The 15,541-nt window shown below is 45.0% G+C and overlaps 1 protein-coding gene across 1 annotated transcript; it reads right to left on the bottom strand.

The window, feature by feature from the left end:
• Positions 1–8,647: 8,647 nt before the first annotated feature.
• LOC119314901 (GRB10-interacting GYF protein 2-like) lies at positions 8,648–14,437 on the bottom strand. The gene is made up of 12 exons (XM_037589588.1): positions 14,108–14,437; positions 13,826–13,973; positions 13,644–13,739; positions 12,963–13,039; positions 12,246–12,319; positions 11,685–11,745; positions 10,875–10,942; positions 10,704–10,785; positions 10,411–10,497; positions 9,988–10,068; positions 9,094–9,213; positions 8,648–9,004 (listed from the first exon to the last, which is right to left on the bottom strand). The coding sequence occupies exons 1-12, from the start codon at positions 14,273–14,275 to the stop codon at positions 8,831–8,833; spliced, it is 1,236 nt and encodes a 411-aa protein (XP_037445485.1). The 5' UTR covers positions 14,276–14,437; the 3' UTR covers positions 8,648–8,830.
• Between the last annotated feature and the right edge of the window lie 1,104 nt (positions 14,438–15,541).

Below are 15,541 nucleotides of genomic sequence, written 5' to 3'. Positions count from 1 at the left end.
CGTGCACATTAGGGCAGTTGCCATGTACATGCGTGTTAGGGCAGTTGCCATGTACCATGCAAAAACATATGGCAACTCGGTAAAAAAGAGTTGCCATCTGCTTACGTGCACACTAGGTAGTTGCCGTGTACACTGCAAAACACATGGCAAACTCGGGTAAAAAAAAGAGTTGCCACCTGCTTATAAAAGCACATTAGGGGCAGTTGCCATGTGCAGTGCAAAAACACATGGCAACTAGCAGTTTGGGTGTGGGAGAGGAGAAGGGCGTGTGGGCAAGATGCCAAATACCCACACACTAGCCCTTGTGTGTGCGTGCAAAGTGGCGTGTGGGCGAACTGCTGAACGCCCACACACCAGCCCCTCCTGTGTGGTGAAATGGCCGTGTGGGCGACCGGCTGAACGCCCACACACCAGGCCAGTCTTACGTGGCACTAGAAACATGCCAAAATTCGTGCGCTCACAAACGGATGCGGATCCACGCGTGTGGGCGAGATGCAAACGTCCACACCTGTGGGCGTTAACATTTCCGTTCTTTTATAGTGATAGTAGATAATGTAGTGCCTGCAGATTTTTTGAAAAGTCAAACCTCATAAATTTTGACCAAATTTGTGGAGAAAAATATTTACATTTAGAGTACGAAACATATATCACTAGATTCATCATAAGATGTAGTTTCACATCATATATTTTTACTATTGTAGATATAAATATTTTTTTCTATAAACCTAGTCAAAGTTTGTAAAGTTTGACTTCTTAAAAAATTTATAGACATTACATTATGAAACGGCGGGAGTACTAGATTAACCGGTGCATGCAAGAGAAGAAAAAGTCTCATGATTCGGACCAACAAGTTGCCGGCACGCATCATCGATGTGGCGCGCAGCCAAATCCAAGGAAGGGAAAAATCACACGAGTGGCAGGCACAGGCAGGCTGCCATGCCATGACCACCGCCATGAATGGGATAAATCAGTGGGGGAGCAGCTAGCCCGATAGAGAAGAAAGGAAAGGAGGTGTGTGTGCGACGTGCAAGCCTTATCTTGCCCTGATGGAAGAGAGATGTGCACACGATGGAGCGAGGAGAGTTGCATGCATTGCCAACAGTTGTTGTACGTACCACCATTAATAATCTATTCATTACGTCTCATGTCTCCATAGAGATTCTACGTGGAAGAGACGAACGCAAAGCGATCAGGGTATGGACGAATGGTGGACTCGTCGTCGTTGGACGCAGCGCAGCCAAGCGGATCGAAAAATGGGGAAAAAAATGAGCTGGACTGAAGGCGCATTTGCACGGGAGCTCGCAGCAGCAGCAAACATGTACTCCAAGGTTGATGCAGCCTTCCGTTTCAAAAATAAAGACTGATGCGCCGATACACGGTGTTCTGTCAGTGCTCCCAACTACCGGCAGATTCCCACCAGCATCAGGTTCAGTCCTCCTCTGGTTTGTAGAATTTTTATAGCAATTCTATAGGATAGGATTTGCAAAAGAAAAATTCCTTTAAAGTCCTTTGGTTTGTAGGAATGGATTCCTATTCCTATGTAGGATAGAAATCAATCCTTCACGTTTTGGAGGAAAAAAAATATTAGCCTAGACTCAATGGAAAAAATCATATCCTATGCATCAAATGACATCTCTTTCTCTATAGGAATTGACATGCATGTCATCTCACTTCCTATGATTTTCCTATTCCTATAAAATTCCTATCATATAAACCAAAGAAAGCCTGAGGGAGATGGCCAGCTATGGAATCAAAATGCCTATACAGTCCGTGGAAAAACGGCTTTGCGGGCCGGCGGCCGACTAGACCCGTAAAAGAGGATATTTTATCCGGCCGAGCAGACCTCGTAAAATTGACTTGTAAAAAGAGCAGAATATCCTTTTTTACGGGTCTGCTTTACGGGATCTGCTCGCCCACCATCCACATAGGAATTCAATTTCGGGCATGAAAACACATTTCTTTGCTTTTTTATTTTCTTTAAGGACATTTGATACATAATAATTCAGCAAATCTTTGCTAGAATAGTAAGACCAAAGAAAACAAGAACCACAATTAGGCATTTTAAAAGATATCCAACTTCCATAACTGTTCCCACTAGTTGGACCAATATCTTCTCCATGCCTTTATTGTTGATCTGCGGATTCTTGATTTTGCATTCTTCATTCTTCTTTTTTGATTCTAAAAAAGTAGATGTTGCTTCCCTCTAGTTTCTTCTCTAGTTGCACATGCAGCCGCATCAGTAGCCTCAATTCTATCAACAACTGCATAAACATCTATTAAGTTTCTTTCTATCAATAAATCGATGCATTCTTCTTGCCAAAATCAAAATAAGCATCCACCTTCCTACATACATGACCATCTCAATAAGGGACGCAGCTTCGGTGACTTCGTGAAGCTAAGTCTCACCGTAACTTAGCCCCGTCTATCAGCCGTTCATGGAAGATCCGACGTACCAGATTGATGCATATTCTGAACGATTTTTCAAAAGTGTTCAGAAAAAAATTGAAAAAAATTCAATAGATCATAAATGTTTCGTTTTGTATTCTGGGAAAGTTTCAACCCATTTGGATGTATCGTTTGTGAATAAACATTTTTTATTTATTTAAGCTCAAAAGGCTATTTAATCACAAATCATACATCCAAATGGGTTGAAACTTTCCCAGAATACAAAACGAAACATTTAAGATTTATTGGATTTTTTTCAATTTTTTCTGAACACTTATAAAAAATTCGTTCGGTATATGGATCAATCTGGTACGTTGGATTTTCAATGGACGGCTGATAGAGGGGACTAAGTTACGGCGAGACTTAGCTTCATGAAGTCACTGAAGCTGTGTCCCTCAATAAGCTATCAAAATTGAACCGAAGAGGTTGACAAAGCCGAATGAAAACAAGAACACACCCTGTCGTTTTCACATTTGAAGAATACCCATCTGGGGTGTTTCAGCGTGCTAGATGTTAGCCGCAGCACTGTCTGCGTGAAGTCGTCGTACTATATGAGTGGCATCGTGGAGCAGCTGCGCGAGCGCCAAGCACAGGCGACGGCCGCCCGAGTCCTTGCTGGCAAACCGACAACGGCGGCTAGAGGACGAACCAGTACCTGCATGCAGCGATGGGGCTCTGTAGGGGCTGTGTGGGGTGCTCCCGAACAATCCATGGCTTGGCGCAACCACCAGCGGCCGGAAATGCCAAATCCGGCGGCCGTGACAAAAAGTCGTCGATCTGCAACTTTTCGACCGACTGAGATAGGAGGAAGGAGCGGAGGACAATCTCGGGCGTGTGGCGGCCCGCCGGCTGGTATGGCCGGAACCGCGGGCGGCGGTGGGTGGGGACAAGCGCAGGCTGAAATACGAGGCGAGGGGGAAAACCCGCATTTTTGCGGGTTGAGGTGAGAATCTTGCTGTGCCTCGCAAAAAAAATTACTGTTCCGACGCATTTGCGAGTTCTGATTGGGCAATATTTTTCGCGTAGATCCATATTTCGACAATTATTTTGCAAGTCAGGGCATTATACGGGTCTGCTAGAGATGCTCTAGCAAGTGTACGCACCGCCTGACAAGCTAGCAATAGATGGATGCACGATGGATCGATGAACGAATTACTCCTACCGGTGGGTTTTCAGTTTTCATATAAACAAGCCTCTGTCGATGATGTGTCTCATGACTACCTCACCCGCCAGTTGACGTACGCACCCAGCTCAAACAGCTAGGGCGTGTTTGGTTGCTCGCATGAAGTCTAACCAAACCCGCGAGGAAAGGGAACGGGCTGTTTGGTTATCTGGTTTTCCTGGGTCTGTATAGCACAAAACTTAAAGCATCTCTAGACCTGGCTCACTGGAAACGTTCAGATCGGTAGTTTCTCGCGAGCCAGGCCGAGTAAAGAGCAAGCCAGTGGGCCCTTGCACGAGCGAAGACACGAGAGATGCGAGGTGATTACATGAGTTCCTCAACCTTCAATAAGCTCCTATCTAATCTCCTCCCTCTGATCTATACAACGGTGCTTTGATTTGAGGTAAGCTCTACACGAAAAAGATACACCTCGATTCTACGGTTCCATTGAGGCGACCAGTTCGTAATTTCGTCGGCCGTAAGTTCTTAATCTCGTGTTCCCGTTTGAAACTATTCTGGACGAATTTTATCAGACTCGTCGCGCACGATCGATCATTTGAAATTTTCTTTGACCAGCAACCTAATCTCGCAGTTCCTCACAACATTTGTGTTGTAAGTTTTTGATTTCGACGATTGTAGTTTCATATCTCTTTGAGCAGCAGTCTACTGCACTGACGCCGCCATGTCGAGCTCCTCCGTCCTCTGCTCACAGCCCTTCTATTCGTCCCTCTTGACGTCGAAGCCCTTCCCCTTGATCTCCTTGCCCACGTCCTACTACACTAGAGTCGTTTCCGGCGTCGCTCATCTCGGCATACTCTCTGTCGCTCTCCTACTGCACTGACGCTGCAATGGCGCGCACACTGCTTCTTGTGTCATTTGCCTTCGTGCACACTGCAGTTCGCCGCGCCGTCGACGGGGTCGATCATCTTGGCCTCCTCTCTCTCGCCCTACTACACTCGAGTCATTTCCGGTGTCGATCATCTTGGCCTCCTCTCTCGTCCACTGCACTGACGATATCATGGTGCGGGCACTGCATTCTCCTCATTTGTCCACTGTCTTTGCGCGAGCACCGCAACTAGTTCGCCGACGGTGTCGCTCGCCGTGCCGCCGACGGGGTCGCTCGTCCACGACTCCATGCTTGTCATGTCGGACACGGCGCCACAACCACTATCCACCGTGATCGCCATTGTCCGGCGCACACTGCACTTCTTCTCCCCTTCCCTCCACTAGCTCTTAACCCTGTTTGCTAAGTGAAGTGCTAGCTCTTAATCATATCTCATGCATGCAACCAAACACCGAGTTCATGTGCCGCTTAGGCCAATGCAGGCAATTAAATAAAGTGCACTTGCGTATTACCTAATGCAGGGACCCTAGATACAGGCAACCAAACAACTCGAAGATGTCGCATATGAATCTATTTTTCCAGAGCCAGGCTGGGTTGAGACGTGTATGCAACGCAACTACTATTCACTACAACAACCAAACACGCCTCTAGAGTACTCTGATGTTGCAGGCCACCGCTGGCATATGCCACCAGACCGCAGCGATTCTCCCGTGCACAAGTGACCATATGGTTCAAACAAAACGTTTATAGAGTAGCCGTGACACTAGACATAGGGGCTGCATTGCATGCATGCAAGAGGCGACAGGAGATAAGCATTTGTCTCCTAGGAAGTAGGAACAACCGGCATGTGCAGGCAGCAAGAGATGCATGTATTTCAAACATCGTAGTAGTACGTCCAAAAGCAGAGGAGATTCCGCGGAAATTTCGGTGCATCCATCCGTCTTTATCTCCAAGTCAGGGCAAAGCATATCCCATACGTACGTACGTACGAGCTCGTCAGACGTTGCTTTTCAAAAGCAGTCGCTACCGGAGCCTCGAGTGCGAGTCGCCGAGTGTCCCAACACTTTGAGGAAAGCGAGCGCGTGCGGTCAAATTTCGTGTTTTGACCATTTTCATATAGAAATTCAGGATCTGATCCATGTTAGAAAGAATTTCGAGATCTGACCCTTTTTCCTACTGCCAGGGGTTCTGGCGGTAGGGTTAGACAGCCTACCGCCAGAACCTGCGGCGGTAGGATACTTATCCACGTCAGCAGCGTTAACGGTCACCGTCCCACCCTACCGTCGCTGGTCCTGGCGGTAGGCTGTTCGACCCTATCGCCAGGGCCCCTAGCGGTAGGGTTTAGGGCAGTTATAAGCCATGGGCGGCCCCACCCCTCCCCCTTCTCCCCCAATCAGCCGCCCCAAGAACAGAGGAGTTCTTCCTCTCGCCCCCTCTCTCATCTCCTCCACTCCCCCCTCTGATCTTCGTCGTTTGTTCACCGTTTTTGCGGATCGAGATGGCCCCGAAGAAAGCAAAGTAAGCTCCTTCGATCCCTTCAATTAGTTTTAGTCAAATAGCTTCCGATTCGTCGCATTATTTGGTTCAAATCACTCCCTTTTTTGCACTAGATTTAATTATTTTGAACCCTAGGATTGATTTAGGTTGATTCTAGATGTTATATTGTGTTAGATATGAACTCTAGTCACTAGTTGGTATGGTTATGGGAAGATGAACCCTAGTTCATATTATTTTTGGAGGATTTTTTTTGGTATGATGCATGTTGGAGGAATTTGTGGCGATATGATGATGCATGTTGATATGCTATGATGCAAGTAGTGGATATAGTTGGAGAACAAATGTTGAACCCTCAAGATGAACCTAGTTCATAATTTTTTGTGTTAAAAATTTTTATGATATGATGAATATTGGAGATGTGATGCATGTTGGATGTGGTTGGAGAAATATGATATGGTATGATGCATTTGACCACATGATGAACCCTAGGTTTAGATTTTTTTTTCAAGGTGATTAACCTTTGTGTGATGAATCTATATGTTTAGGTACGAAAGCTTGGAGCAAGCACCGCCGACTCCATCACCGCCTGCTCCTCCCACTCCTCTCCAACACATTCCGTCAGAGATGCCGCTCCCGTACATGTACGAGACCTTCCCCGAGCTGCTACAGCCGATGGGATCTGTCTCAGACGAGGTCCTAGAGGCCACGAGGGCAAAGCGGTGGCACGAGAGGGCAGAGCGGATCCTTGACGATGTCATGGCTTGATCGCAGAGCGTGAAGGAGTGGAAGGAAGTGAAGGCAAAGATGAAGGCAGATCCAAGTATTTGCCATGTCCGTCGGGAAGCGTGCATTGAAGTTGTGCAGAATTACGCCAACTATCTCCTGAGCAATTTGGGCCGGAGAATCTACTTTGAGAGCAATGCGGAGGAGAGAGCCAGGATGCCACCCCCAAGTGCATCTGTGTTTGATATCATCAACTGGGGAAGGGCGGAGGCGAAAACTCCAGCGGGCAGGGCAAGGTGGGAGTGCTTGAACGGTCGGATGCCGACCAGCGTTCCGCCTCCGCCTGAACCGGTGGATCCGCTGCCGTTTCTATCTCCACGGCCCAGGCTAACATACGAGGAGCTCTGAAGATGATGATGTCTGCCCGCTCTTCGAACTTATCAGCAAATCGTCCTATTAGTTTGTCTTGTGTCTTTCAATTATGTTCTCGATGAATAATGAAACTATGTGCCTCTCGTAATGCCATTTGTTCATTATCCATTCAGTTTGAACATTAACTTAACTTCATGCCATTTGTTCTTGTCAATATGAGTATACTTTCATGGTAAAAGATATTGATTTTGAAAAGAAGCAATCAATTAAACTTGAAACTCATAAAACACATGACCCTCCCGTCATGGACCCTGACGGTAAGGTCACACAACCTACCGTCAGGGCACTTCAATATTTCGTTACAGAAATTTTCCGAGGCAAAAACCCAGCAACCATCTACAACCAGGGGTTCTGGCGGTAGGGTTAGACAGGCTACCGCCAGGGCCCCTGACGGTAGGGTACTTATCCACGTCAGCTCGGGCAAACGGTTGCCGTTCCCCTCCATCGCACCCTGCCGTCAGGTGCCCTGGCGGTAGGATGTCTAACCCTATCGCCAGAACCCCTAGCGATAGCGAAAGAGTCAGATCCCAAAATTCTTTTCAACAAGGGTCAGATTTTGAATTTCTATGCGAAAAGGGTCAAAACACGAAATTTAGCCCGCGCGTGCTGCCGCTACCGGAGCCTGAGCATCTAGAATTAGATGCCCATCAATCCCACAATACTGAATCCCACAAATCTGAATTCCGTGCTTTCTGTCTGTCTGTCTGTCAATTTCTTGAGCTAGACTAGATAGACACCTATACTTGACGGGACTGGACAGAAAGAAGACAACAAAGAAAATTCAGACCAGCCAAGTCTCTCATCTCTTCTCTGCTATGCCTGGAGAGATGCTCTAGGCATTATTCCTACAGACTGAAAAGCAAAATGGACAGCTTGTTTTGATTTTGCAGCTGCGCTGGCCAAAATGGCGACGCTTTTCTTGCTCGGGTCCGGTGGTTTCCGGTGGTGCATGCCGCGTGCACAGCAATCGCAGGCTTCAGAGATCTTTATTTACCTCTCAAAGCCACTTTATTTCCCTAGGCCAGTCGTCCACAGATGCAGTTGCAGGCGACTTTCAGTCATCAAAGTCGTCCGGTAGCATGTAGACGCTTTTTTGAAGTGTAGTATAGATGGCTTTCGTTAATTTTCGAGTCTTTTTTTTTCCTGAGGGGTCGTTAATTTTTGAGTCGTGAAATAAGTAGCTTTCATGCATGCTACACTTCCGGTAATCCGTTGTTTCTGTTGTGAGGTCAAGGCGTGTGGGCCGGAAATCGTTTTGGGCCGTAATGACCTGCCTGTTTGCAAAGCCGGATTTTTTTCCTTGGAAGAAAACGGAAGCTTTGCGACTTTTATTTTACTTCTCATTTTTTTTAATAATTAATGTTCCCACACCGTCCCCAGCTGGGCCAACGGAGGAGGGGGTGACAACCTACTGCTGCAAGAATTCAGGTACTCAGGTTGAGAGCGCTTCGCACATGAGTTCGAATCTGCAGCAGCGGACATGTTCCCTAGATGCTGGGCCGGACCAAACACATGCTAAAGTTAAACTGAGTAGTGCAAGCCTAGACTTCGGAAAGATTTCTTTGGATAGGACCAGTTCCCCTGTGTGAAAATTTTCCTGTGTTGTCTTGTACATATTTCTCATAAGCAAGATTGAACTTTTTTACAGTTTAATTCGACAATTCTTCGCTACATTCCCGATTCAGACTACAGATTTCCAGGAAGGGATACAACGGGGATTTCCGGATTCAGAGGACTCCAAAGAAAGGATTGGTGATGGCGGAGTTGAGCTCGGCTCCAGCTACATTCAGGACAGCCTTGTCAACCTTGTCCCTTGCCAGAAACAAGATCTCCTCGCCTTCCGGTTTCTCAAACCCGCACAGCTCGAGAAACTCTATGCCTCCAAGGCTCCCAACTCTCTCCTGCAAGGAACAGAAGACATACCATCAGTCTCAGGTTATTCGGCAGGTTAGGGCATCGTTTTTACCAGTCCAGGGAAAAGGGAATTCACCTGGAATGTAGCATTGGTAAGTCTGATCTTTCTGAATTTCTCCTCGTCAGGGTTTTTAACCACGTTTCCGATGTAGGTAAGGAGTGTCTGAAAAGCCCTCTTTACTTTAGCATCCTCCTCCTGTCACAACAGTAGTCCCGTGTAGGTAAGTACGATGAAATCAATTATAATATCCAGACCTATTTTATATGCAAGTTATGTAAAAATCAGCATCATATAACTAGTACAGTTTATATTAATCATTAAGGTTTGTGAGTATACTGGACTAGCATAGAGAAAGCGCACATCACTGATTAAGTTGTTACCAAATGATAGCAAGGTTCAAAACAAAACAGGAAACCGAACTGGACAAGTCATTCCACTACAAGACAATGAGGCCATGTCGAAATATCATAGTCCCGATAGTATGCAAATACACTCGAGACAAATATGACCCTGCACAAGTCATATAAGGCATCAAAGAGAAACTGGACACAAAGCAATGTATATCAGGAGATCCCAACTGTGATGAGCCTATTTTCACCACAATTTTCTCTTCACCGGGTGCAGATGAGCCTGGGCTCAGAAATGGATATTTGGGTTATTATGCACGTTACTTTTCTTCTATGATTGCTACTACTAGGAAGATAGCAGGAGCACAAACTCTTCTATTCTAGGTAAATGATGGCACAAATCTAACTTCTTGATTTGGTCAGAGGGAACATACATAAAGAAACAAGAAATTGGAGACCTTCAAAACCTGCAGCTTGCCACTCTAACTTAGGTCCCTCAACCTCATAAACTAAAGTCTATGTTCGTTACAACTGCCATTATATGCTCCCATATGGTGATCCATAGTTCACATCAAATTAATGAACAATGCCGTGACTTCCATGGGAAAATTACGGTTCATACCTTGTTCTGCTGCTTGATATTTCGTAAGCAATCCCTCATCCGCTCTGCCTTTGTGGCTGGTCTGACAGGTAAAAATGCACTCTGCAAAATTTAAGGCCACAGTTAAAGAATTAACCAATATTAAACATATCTTATCGAAGGTAAAATGAACTCTGGCCTCTCCAGACGGTTCTAGAGGGCGCATCACAGGCTGCCCAACCAGAAAACAATGTAGGATTCACATGGAAGAGGAGTCCTCTATTTGTTCTGAGAAATGAGAGGTTCAAAAGTACAAGAAAATCTTGTCCATCTCACATTTTAGATTTTTGGGAAGGCAACTTAGGTGATCAAAACAGTGTAATGTCGTGTTTAAATTGACAAAGGTGCACAAAATCTGGATCAACAGGTTACAATGGCAAGGTCAATCGGATTAAAAAACGGTACCTTCTTCTCTTCAACAGGCGGTGGCGCACTTGGCTTGGATGCAGCTGGGGCTTCTGCCGGCAATCCAAGTTTTCTTCTACGTTCAGCCTGAGAATAAAAATATGAGAAACTGTTTGAGGCTTAAGGACTACAGCTAGTTAGCAACCAAATAAAATTGCATTCAGTTGAATATCTCCAGGTTAAATCAAAGTAAATCATTCCTTTCCTATACAAAAGGTAAATAGATACTAGTAACTGAAACCAAACTAGCAGCATATGAATATTCCTGAAATTGAGATGGATGAATAAGAAACCTTGTCCTCTTCAAGTTTCTGGCGAATCTTTTCTCTGGCTCTTTTCTCCTCCTCTTTCTCAAGCCTTCTCAATTCTATGATGCTGCCAATGGCAAGGAAAAATTAAGCAAAACTTGATATTACCAGCATAAGTCTAGTAAAATAAATAATAAACTAAAATAAAGAACCAACCGTTTCCTTTCATTTAACTCCTCCATTTTTTTGGCTTCAAGAAGCTCCTTACCAATCCTTATGCGCTCCTACAAAAAAGCCTAATCCGTGAGGCAAAATAATAATAAAAACTTAAAAAATGTACACTAGATATAAAGCTAAGAAATAGTATGCTAAGGCCATTACTTTCTAATGTTGAGCCAAAGTGTAACTTGTAATGATGAGATGTTATCACATGAAACATAAACTAGCATTGAGATAATATGGATAAAATTTTGTGTTTGGTATCCTCACATAAACAATGTAGTATAGTTTGTAAACGTTGTCTTGCTGATAGTACTGCAGAGTAAAGACTAACATGAAAAAAGGAAAATGTGTGTACCCTAAAAACCTCCAACAAACAATCTGTTGGAGATATACATAATAACATATTCAGAAGATGAACAAGAAAATACACTTGCAAATACACATCAGCAAACAAATTTGAGACTAGAGGTTAAATAAAATAAAATGAAAACCATAGGAAGCTTTTGTACTGAAATATTAACATAAAGGGCTATCAAAAATATATTTGTTCAGAAAATATTCTTCCAATTTGGATTGTATGGTCCAAGACGCATGATTGAACAATTATAAAATGGAGTAAAAAAATGATAATCTGTCCAGAAGAAGCCAGATGGAGATATATGTTACAGGTTATGCTGATGTCGTCCTCTGTTTATTCTGATTATAACAAATTTATATACATTTAAACTACATAAGTAGGCATATATTACAAATCAAGAAAGTAAAAAAAGACATTTTTACAGGGGCAAATGAAAGTTGACATACCTTTTCCCTTTCTCTCTCCATCCTTTTTTCTTCTTCTTCTTTCTTTTTACGAGCACGCTCCCTACAAGAGGGATGGATACTCTCAGTACGAGGTGTCTTGGAAGAAAATATTATTCCACAAAAAGATACATACTGAGTTCAAGACAAGTGCTCTTTATCTCAGAAAATTTCTCGTCCATAACCTATGGCTACTATATGTTACTATGCCCTTTATTCTGAATTCCAAGCTCTAAGATTTGTGCACAATTACGGAGAAATGGCACCTTTCAAAACTAGTGTTGCAAAAACTGCACATTTTTTCTACTAAAGCTATCATTCCCCAAAGCGCATGCTTAGGGCACTGCATGTTCACAAAAGTATAAAGGCACCATACTTATGTTGTGTATTATGGTTATTTATTAAAGTTAAAGGTAGAAAATAAAGAACATAATAAGTATCCAAATGTCAACGAATTGATTCAGTACAACGAAAAATAGCCCTACAAACAGACAAATATCTGCTACTTCTAAAGAGAATTATTTAACCACCAGCCCATGATTCAAGAATGGTTTATAAAAGCACCTCAGCTCTTGTGCCTTAATCTTCTTCTCTTCCTCAGTTAGAGAGGGCTTGTTAGCCACGGTGTTGGCCGGCACCTGAGAGGTGAAATAAGATAACTTAAATAAGAAACCTGCAGATGATATGCGCTGGAGAGAAATATTGTTCTAGCCAAAAGTGTCAGTAACATCTATTCAGCCACCATTGAACACTGTTAATAGATGCTCAGTGGACAAAACTAAGTCAAGCAAGCAAGTTGGTCCTTGTGCATGGGCAGTTGGGCACAGATGGAAGCAGCAATAAGTGGAGGAGCTTTGGCAGTTGAATTCAGCATCAGCTATAGTTTAAGCCGATAATGTTTACTTCAAAGTAGCATTTCACCATAAAGTGAACACATCCAATTAAAGCTATTTTTATACAAAATCCCTTAAATGTTGCATGCTTATATTGTGTAGACACTTCTTGAACCATGGAATTCCAAAGTGGTGAAACCATGTCATTTGGGAAAAGTACAGCACCCTCATACATTCATATGAATAAACCATTGCTTCTGGAAGAAGCATGGATAACATATCAAAGAATAAAGTTGCTACTAACTGCAATTAATTAAAATATAACTGTGATGAAAAGACTACCAAAACAATACTTATTTGCAAACATGGGACCAAGCACCATCAGAAATCAAAATGGGCAAATCTCTACTCTAACAAACAACGAAGAACAAAATAAAAAGCTTCATACCATAGGCATTTCATCAATATCCGGATCCTCCTGATGCTCAGAGAGCCAGTTAATGGCGCCTTCAATGGTGCTATTACCTATGTAAAAGTACACGGGTTCAGGAAAATTATGAACATCATTGTATATTAATTTGCAGCTGCATGAGATAATATCAAAAAAGGACCTATAAAATATGACTGGAGAGTGGAGATGGTAAAAGAATATTTCTATACACTGTTTATGCTGGTCCATTCAGGTAACTTAGTCATTTGACGCCACTGTCATCTTCAAGAAATTGATATAGTTCAATAAAAAGAGATTATAGTTTGATATAGTCGGTTATTCAGTATTATCACCCCTGTTCACATTTGTATGTTATCCAATAATTAAACTATCAATATTTTCTTTCATTTACATGGTTTTCCTTGGCTAAGTAATCTGATATCTTATGCCATTCAGAACCCAATAGTATAGTATATCCTAGCATGACACAGCACTTTGAGTAAGTTTATTCTTTATTCGATGAGTATGAAGTAAATTAAGATATGGCTCTCAATAAATCGCAGGCAATGTTATGTTGAGATATTCTGACAAGGGCCACAGTAAAATGATCTTATTATCATAGGCAATGTTATGTGCAGTGGCATCATCAACTGATAACATGACAGTTATAGGAGTCAGAGGCTATAGCTATATACATACCGGAGAAGTGAAGTGCCCTAGTGGCACGCGCAGTCGAAAAGCCCATCGATTCGAGTTCCCCGAGCATCTCCTTGTTCACCTCTGGCGACACCAACTCTGCCAAAATCAAAACACACCGTCAACACTCAAAATCCGTCACAGATGAAAGAAACCCTTTGCTTATCTCAGATTGGAAACCGCACCTTGCGGCTCCGCGCTCCCGGACGCGTCCACATCCATGGCCTCGGAGGCCGGCTTGGGCGGCGCCTCAAGATCGATGGGCTTGGCCGCCTCCATGGTCTTGTCCGTGAACTCGGCGTGGCCCGTGCGCTTCTTGTGCAGGTCCACCTCCTACACACACCGAATCGACAGGCGGAACTGGATCAGGCACCGACGGAGATGTAAATCTAGCACGCAGGATCGACGAAGCCACCAAATCCGGCCGGGTTCCGTCGGGGGACGGAGCGGGGGAGGCGGGATCTTACGGTCTGAGAGCGGCATGGCTTGCCGCAGTCGGCGCAGACGAGGTTGAGGACGGCCTCGGTGGACTCGGCGAAGTTGGTGTGGGAGGTGGCCTCGGCGTGCGCCTGCGCCTCCTCCACGCTCCTCAGCTGCACGCCGCAGTCGCCGCACCGCAGGGACAGCCCCGCCATTGCTGCTTCCGACGGGGTCGCTTCCGATCGAGCGAATTTGGGGGCGAAACTCGAAAGCTGCTTCCTTTTTGCGAGGAGGTTTAGGGTGTGTTCGGTGAAGAGAAGAAGAGGGGACGGTCAAGCAAGTTTATCAGGATGCGCCTGCGAACGGGATCGTCCAGGAGAGGACATCCGGTTCGGATTCATCAGCTGGGAGTATTATAAGATTAGCGTCGTATTCAAAATATATTTTCAATAATACGTATATTTTCTCCAAAAACTTCTAATTCTTAAAGAAAAACGGAAATGTTAACGCCCATACGTGTGGGCGTTCACCATCCCGACCACACGCAAGCATCTCTGTTGACAACTTTGTGCACGAATCTTGAAACAAACCGGCCGGTTTTCTGCGCCACGTAGGACGAGGCGCGTGTGCGATGTGGGAGTCAGTTCGCCCGCACGTTGGTTGACATCCCGCGGTCAGCGGTTGCCACTCGGAGGCGTGTGGTGGAACTGCTATGCGCCCGCATGCCACGCTCCGATCGCGGTTGACGTCAAACACGTCGCACACCTCTGCCCCCTCTCCCTCACGGTTCCATTTACTCACCCGCACCGCAGTTACTGGCACAACCCACTCGCATTTCAAATCATTGGCACAACCCACTCGCATTTCAAACCATTGGAGGAGAAGGCGAGGGGAGAAGGCGACGGCGGAGGCGGAAGAATCGACGGTGTTCGCGACCGTCGGTGGGGCTCGCCGGAACGGAGCGGCTTCGCCGGAGCGCCTGCGGGTTGAAGGTAATGCTCGCTACAACTCTCGCAATCCCTTCCTGCATTTTCCCCCTTCCCTCCCTGTTCGATTCCTCGATCGAGATTCGTAGAGATTCAGGCGATTCGGCGATGCGTCGGTGTTCCCGCCGGTGCCGAAGTCGTCTGCTAGCCGTTTTTGGTGGCACTGGGCAGTTTTGTCGCGGCCGCGGCCGCGGCATCGTTGGTGTGGTTATGCCTGTTCGGAAGCACGCACTAGTCTTGCCTATGGATTGGGCAGGTGTCTCCCGGTTTGTTTGATGCGCATTGGTTCGGATTTATGTTTGCAGTCAGTTCGTGGGAGAATTTTGAGAGTGAATTTGAAGTCGTGGTAGTTGCCATTGGACCCTAGATCTAGTTAGTTGGGTTTTGAAACTGTAGTATGAGGCGAACTTGATAGTTTCATTAACTATCATGATTGTGTGGCAACTAACTCCCTGAACAAATGTGATAGTTGCCACAAACGTGTTTCCCCTTGCG

The sequence above is a fragment of the Triticum dicoccoides genome, chromosome 6A, assembly GCF_002162155.2.
Source record: "Triticum dicoccoides isolate Atlit2015 ecotype Zavitan chromosome 6A, WEW_v2.0, whole genome shotgun sequence".
Lineage (NCBI taxonomy): Eukaryota > Viridiplantae > Streptophyta > Magnoliopsida > Poales > Poaceae > Triticum > Triticum dicoccoides.
This window is presented reverse-complemented; position numbering and strand designations above follow the sequence as displayed.

Coding starts and splice junctions, on each gene's coding strand:
- LOC119314901 (XM_037589588.1), bottom strand. CDS start 14,275: ATGGCGGGGCTGTCCCTGCGGTGCGGCGACTGCGGCGTGCAGCTGAGG. Junction 10,069..10,410: donor CGCCTGTTGAAGAGAAGAAG/GTACCGTTTTTT, acceptor TAAATTTTGCAG/AGTGCATTTTTACCTGTCAG. Junction 9,005..9,093: donor TTACCAATGCTACATTCCAG/GTGAATTCCCTT, acceptor TGTTCCTTGCAG/GAGAGAGTTGGGAGCCTTGG.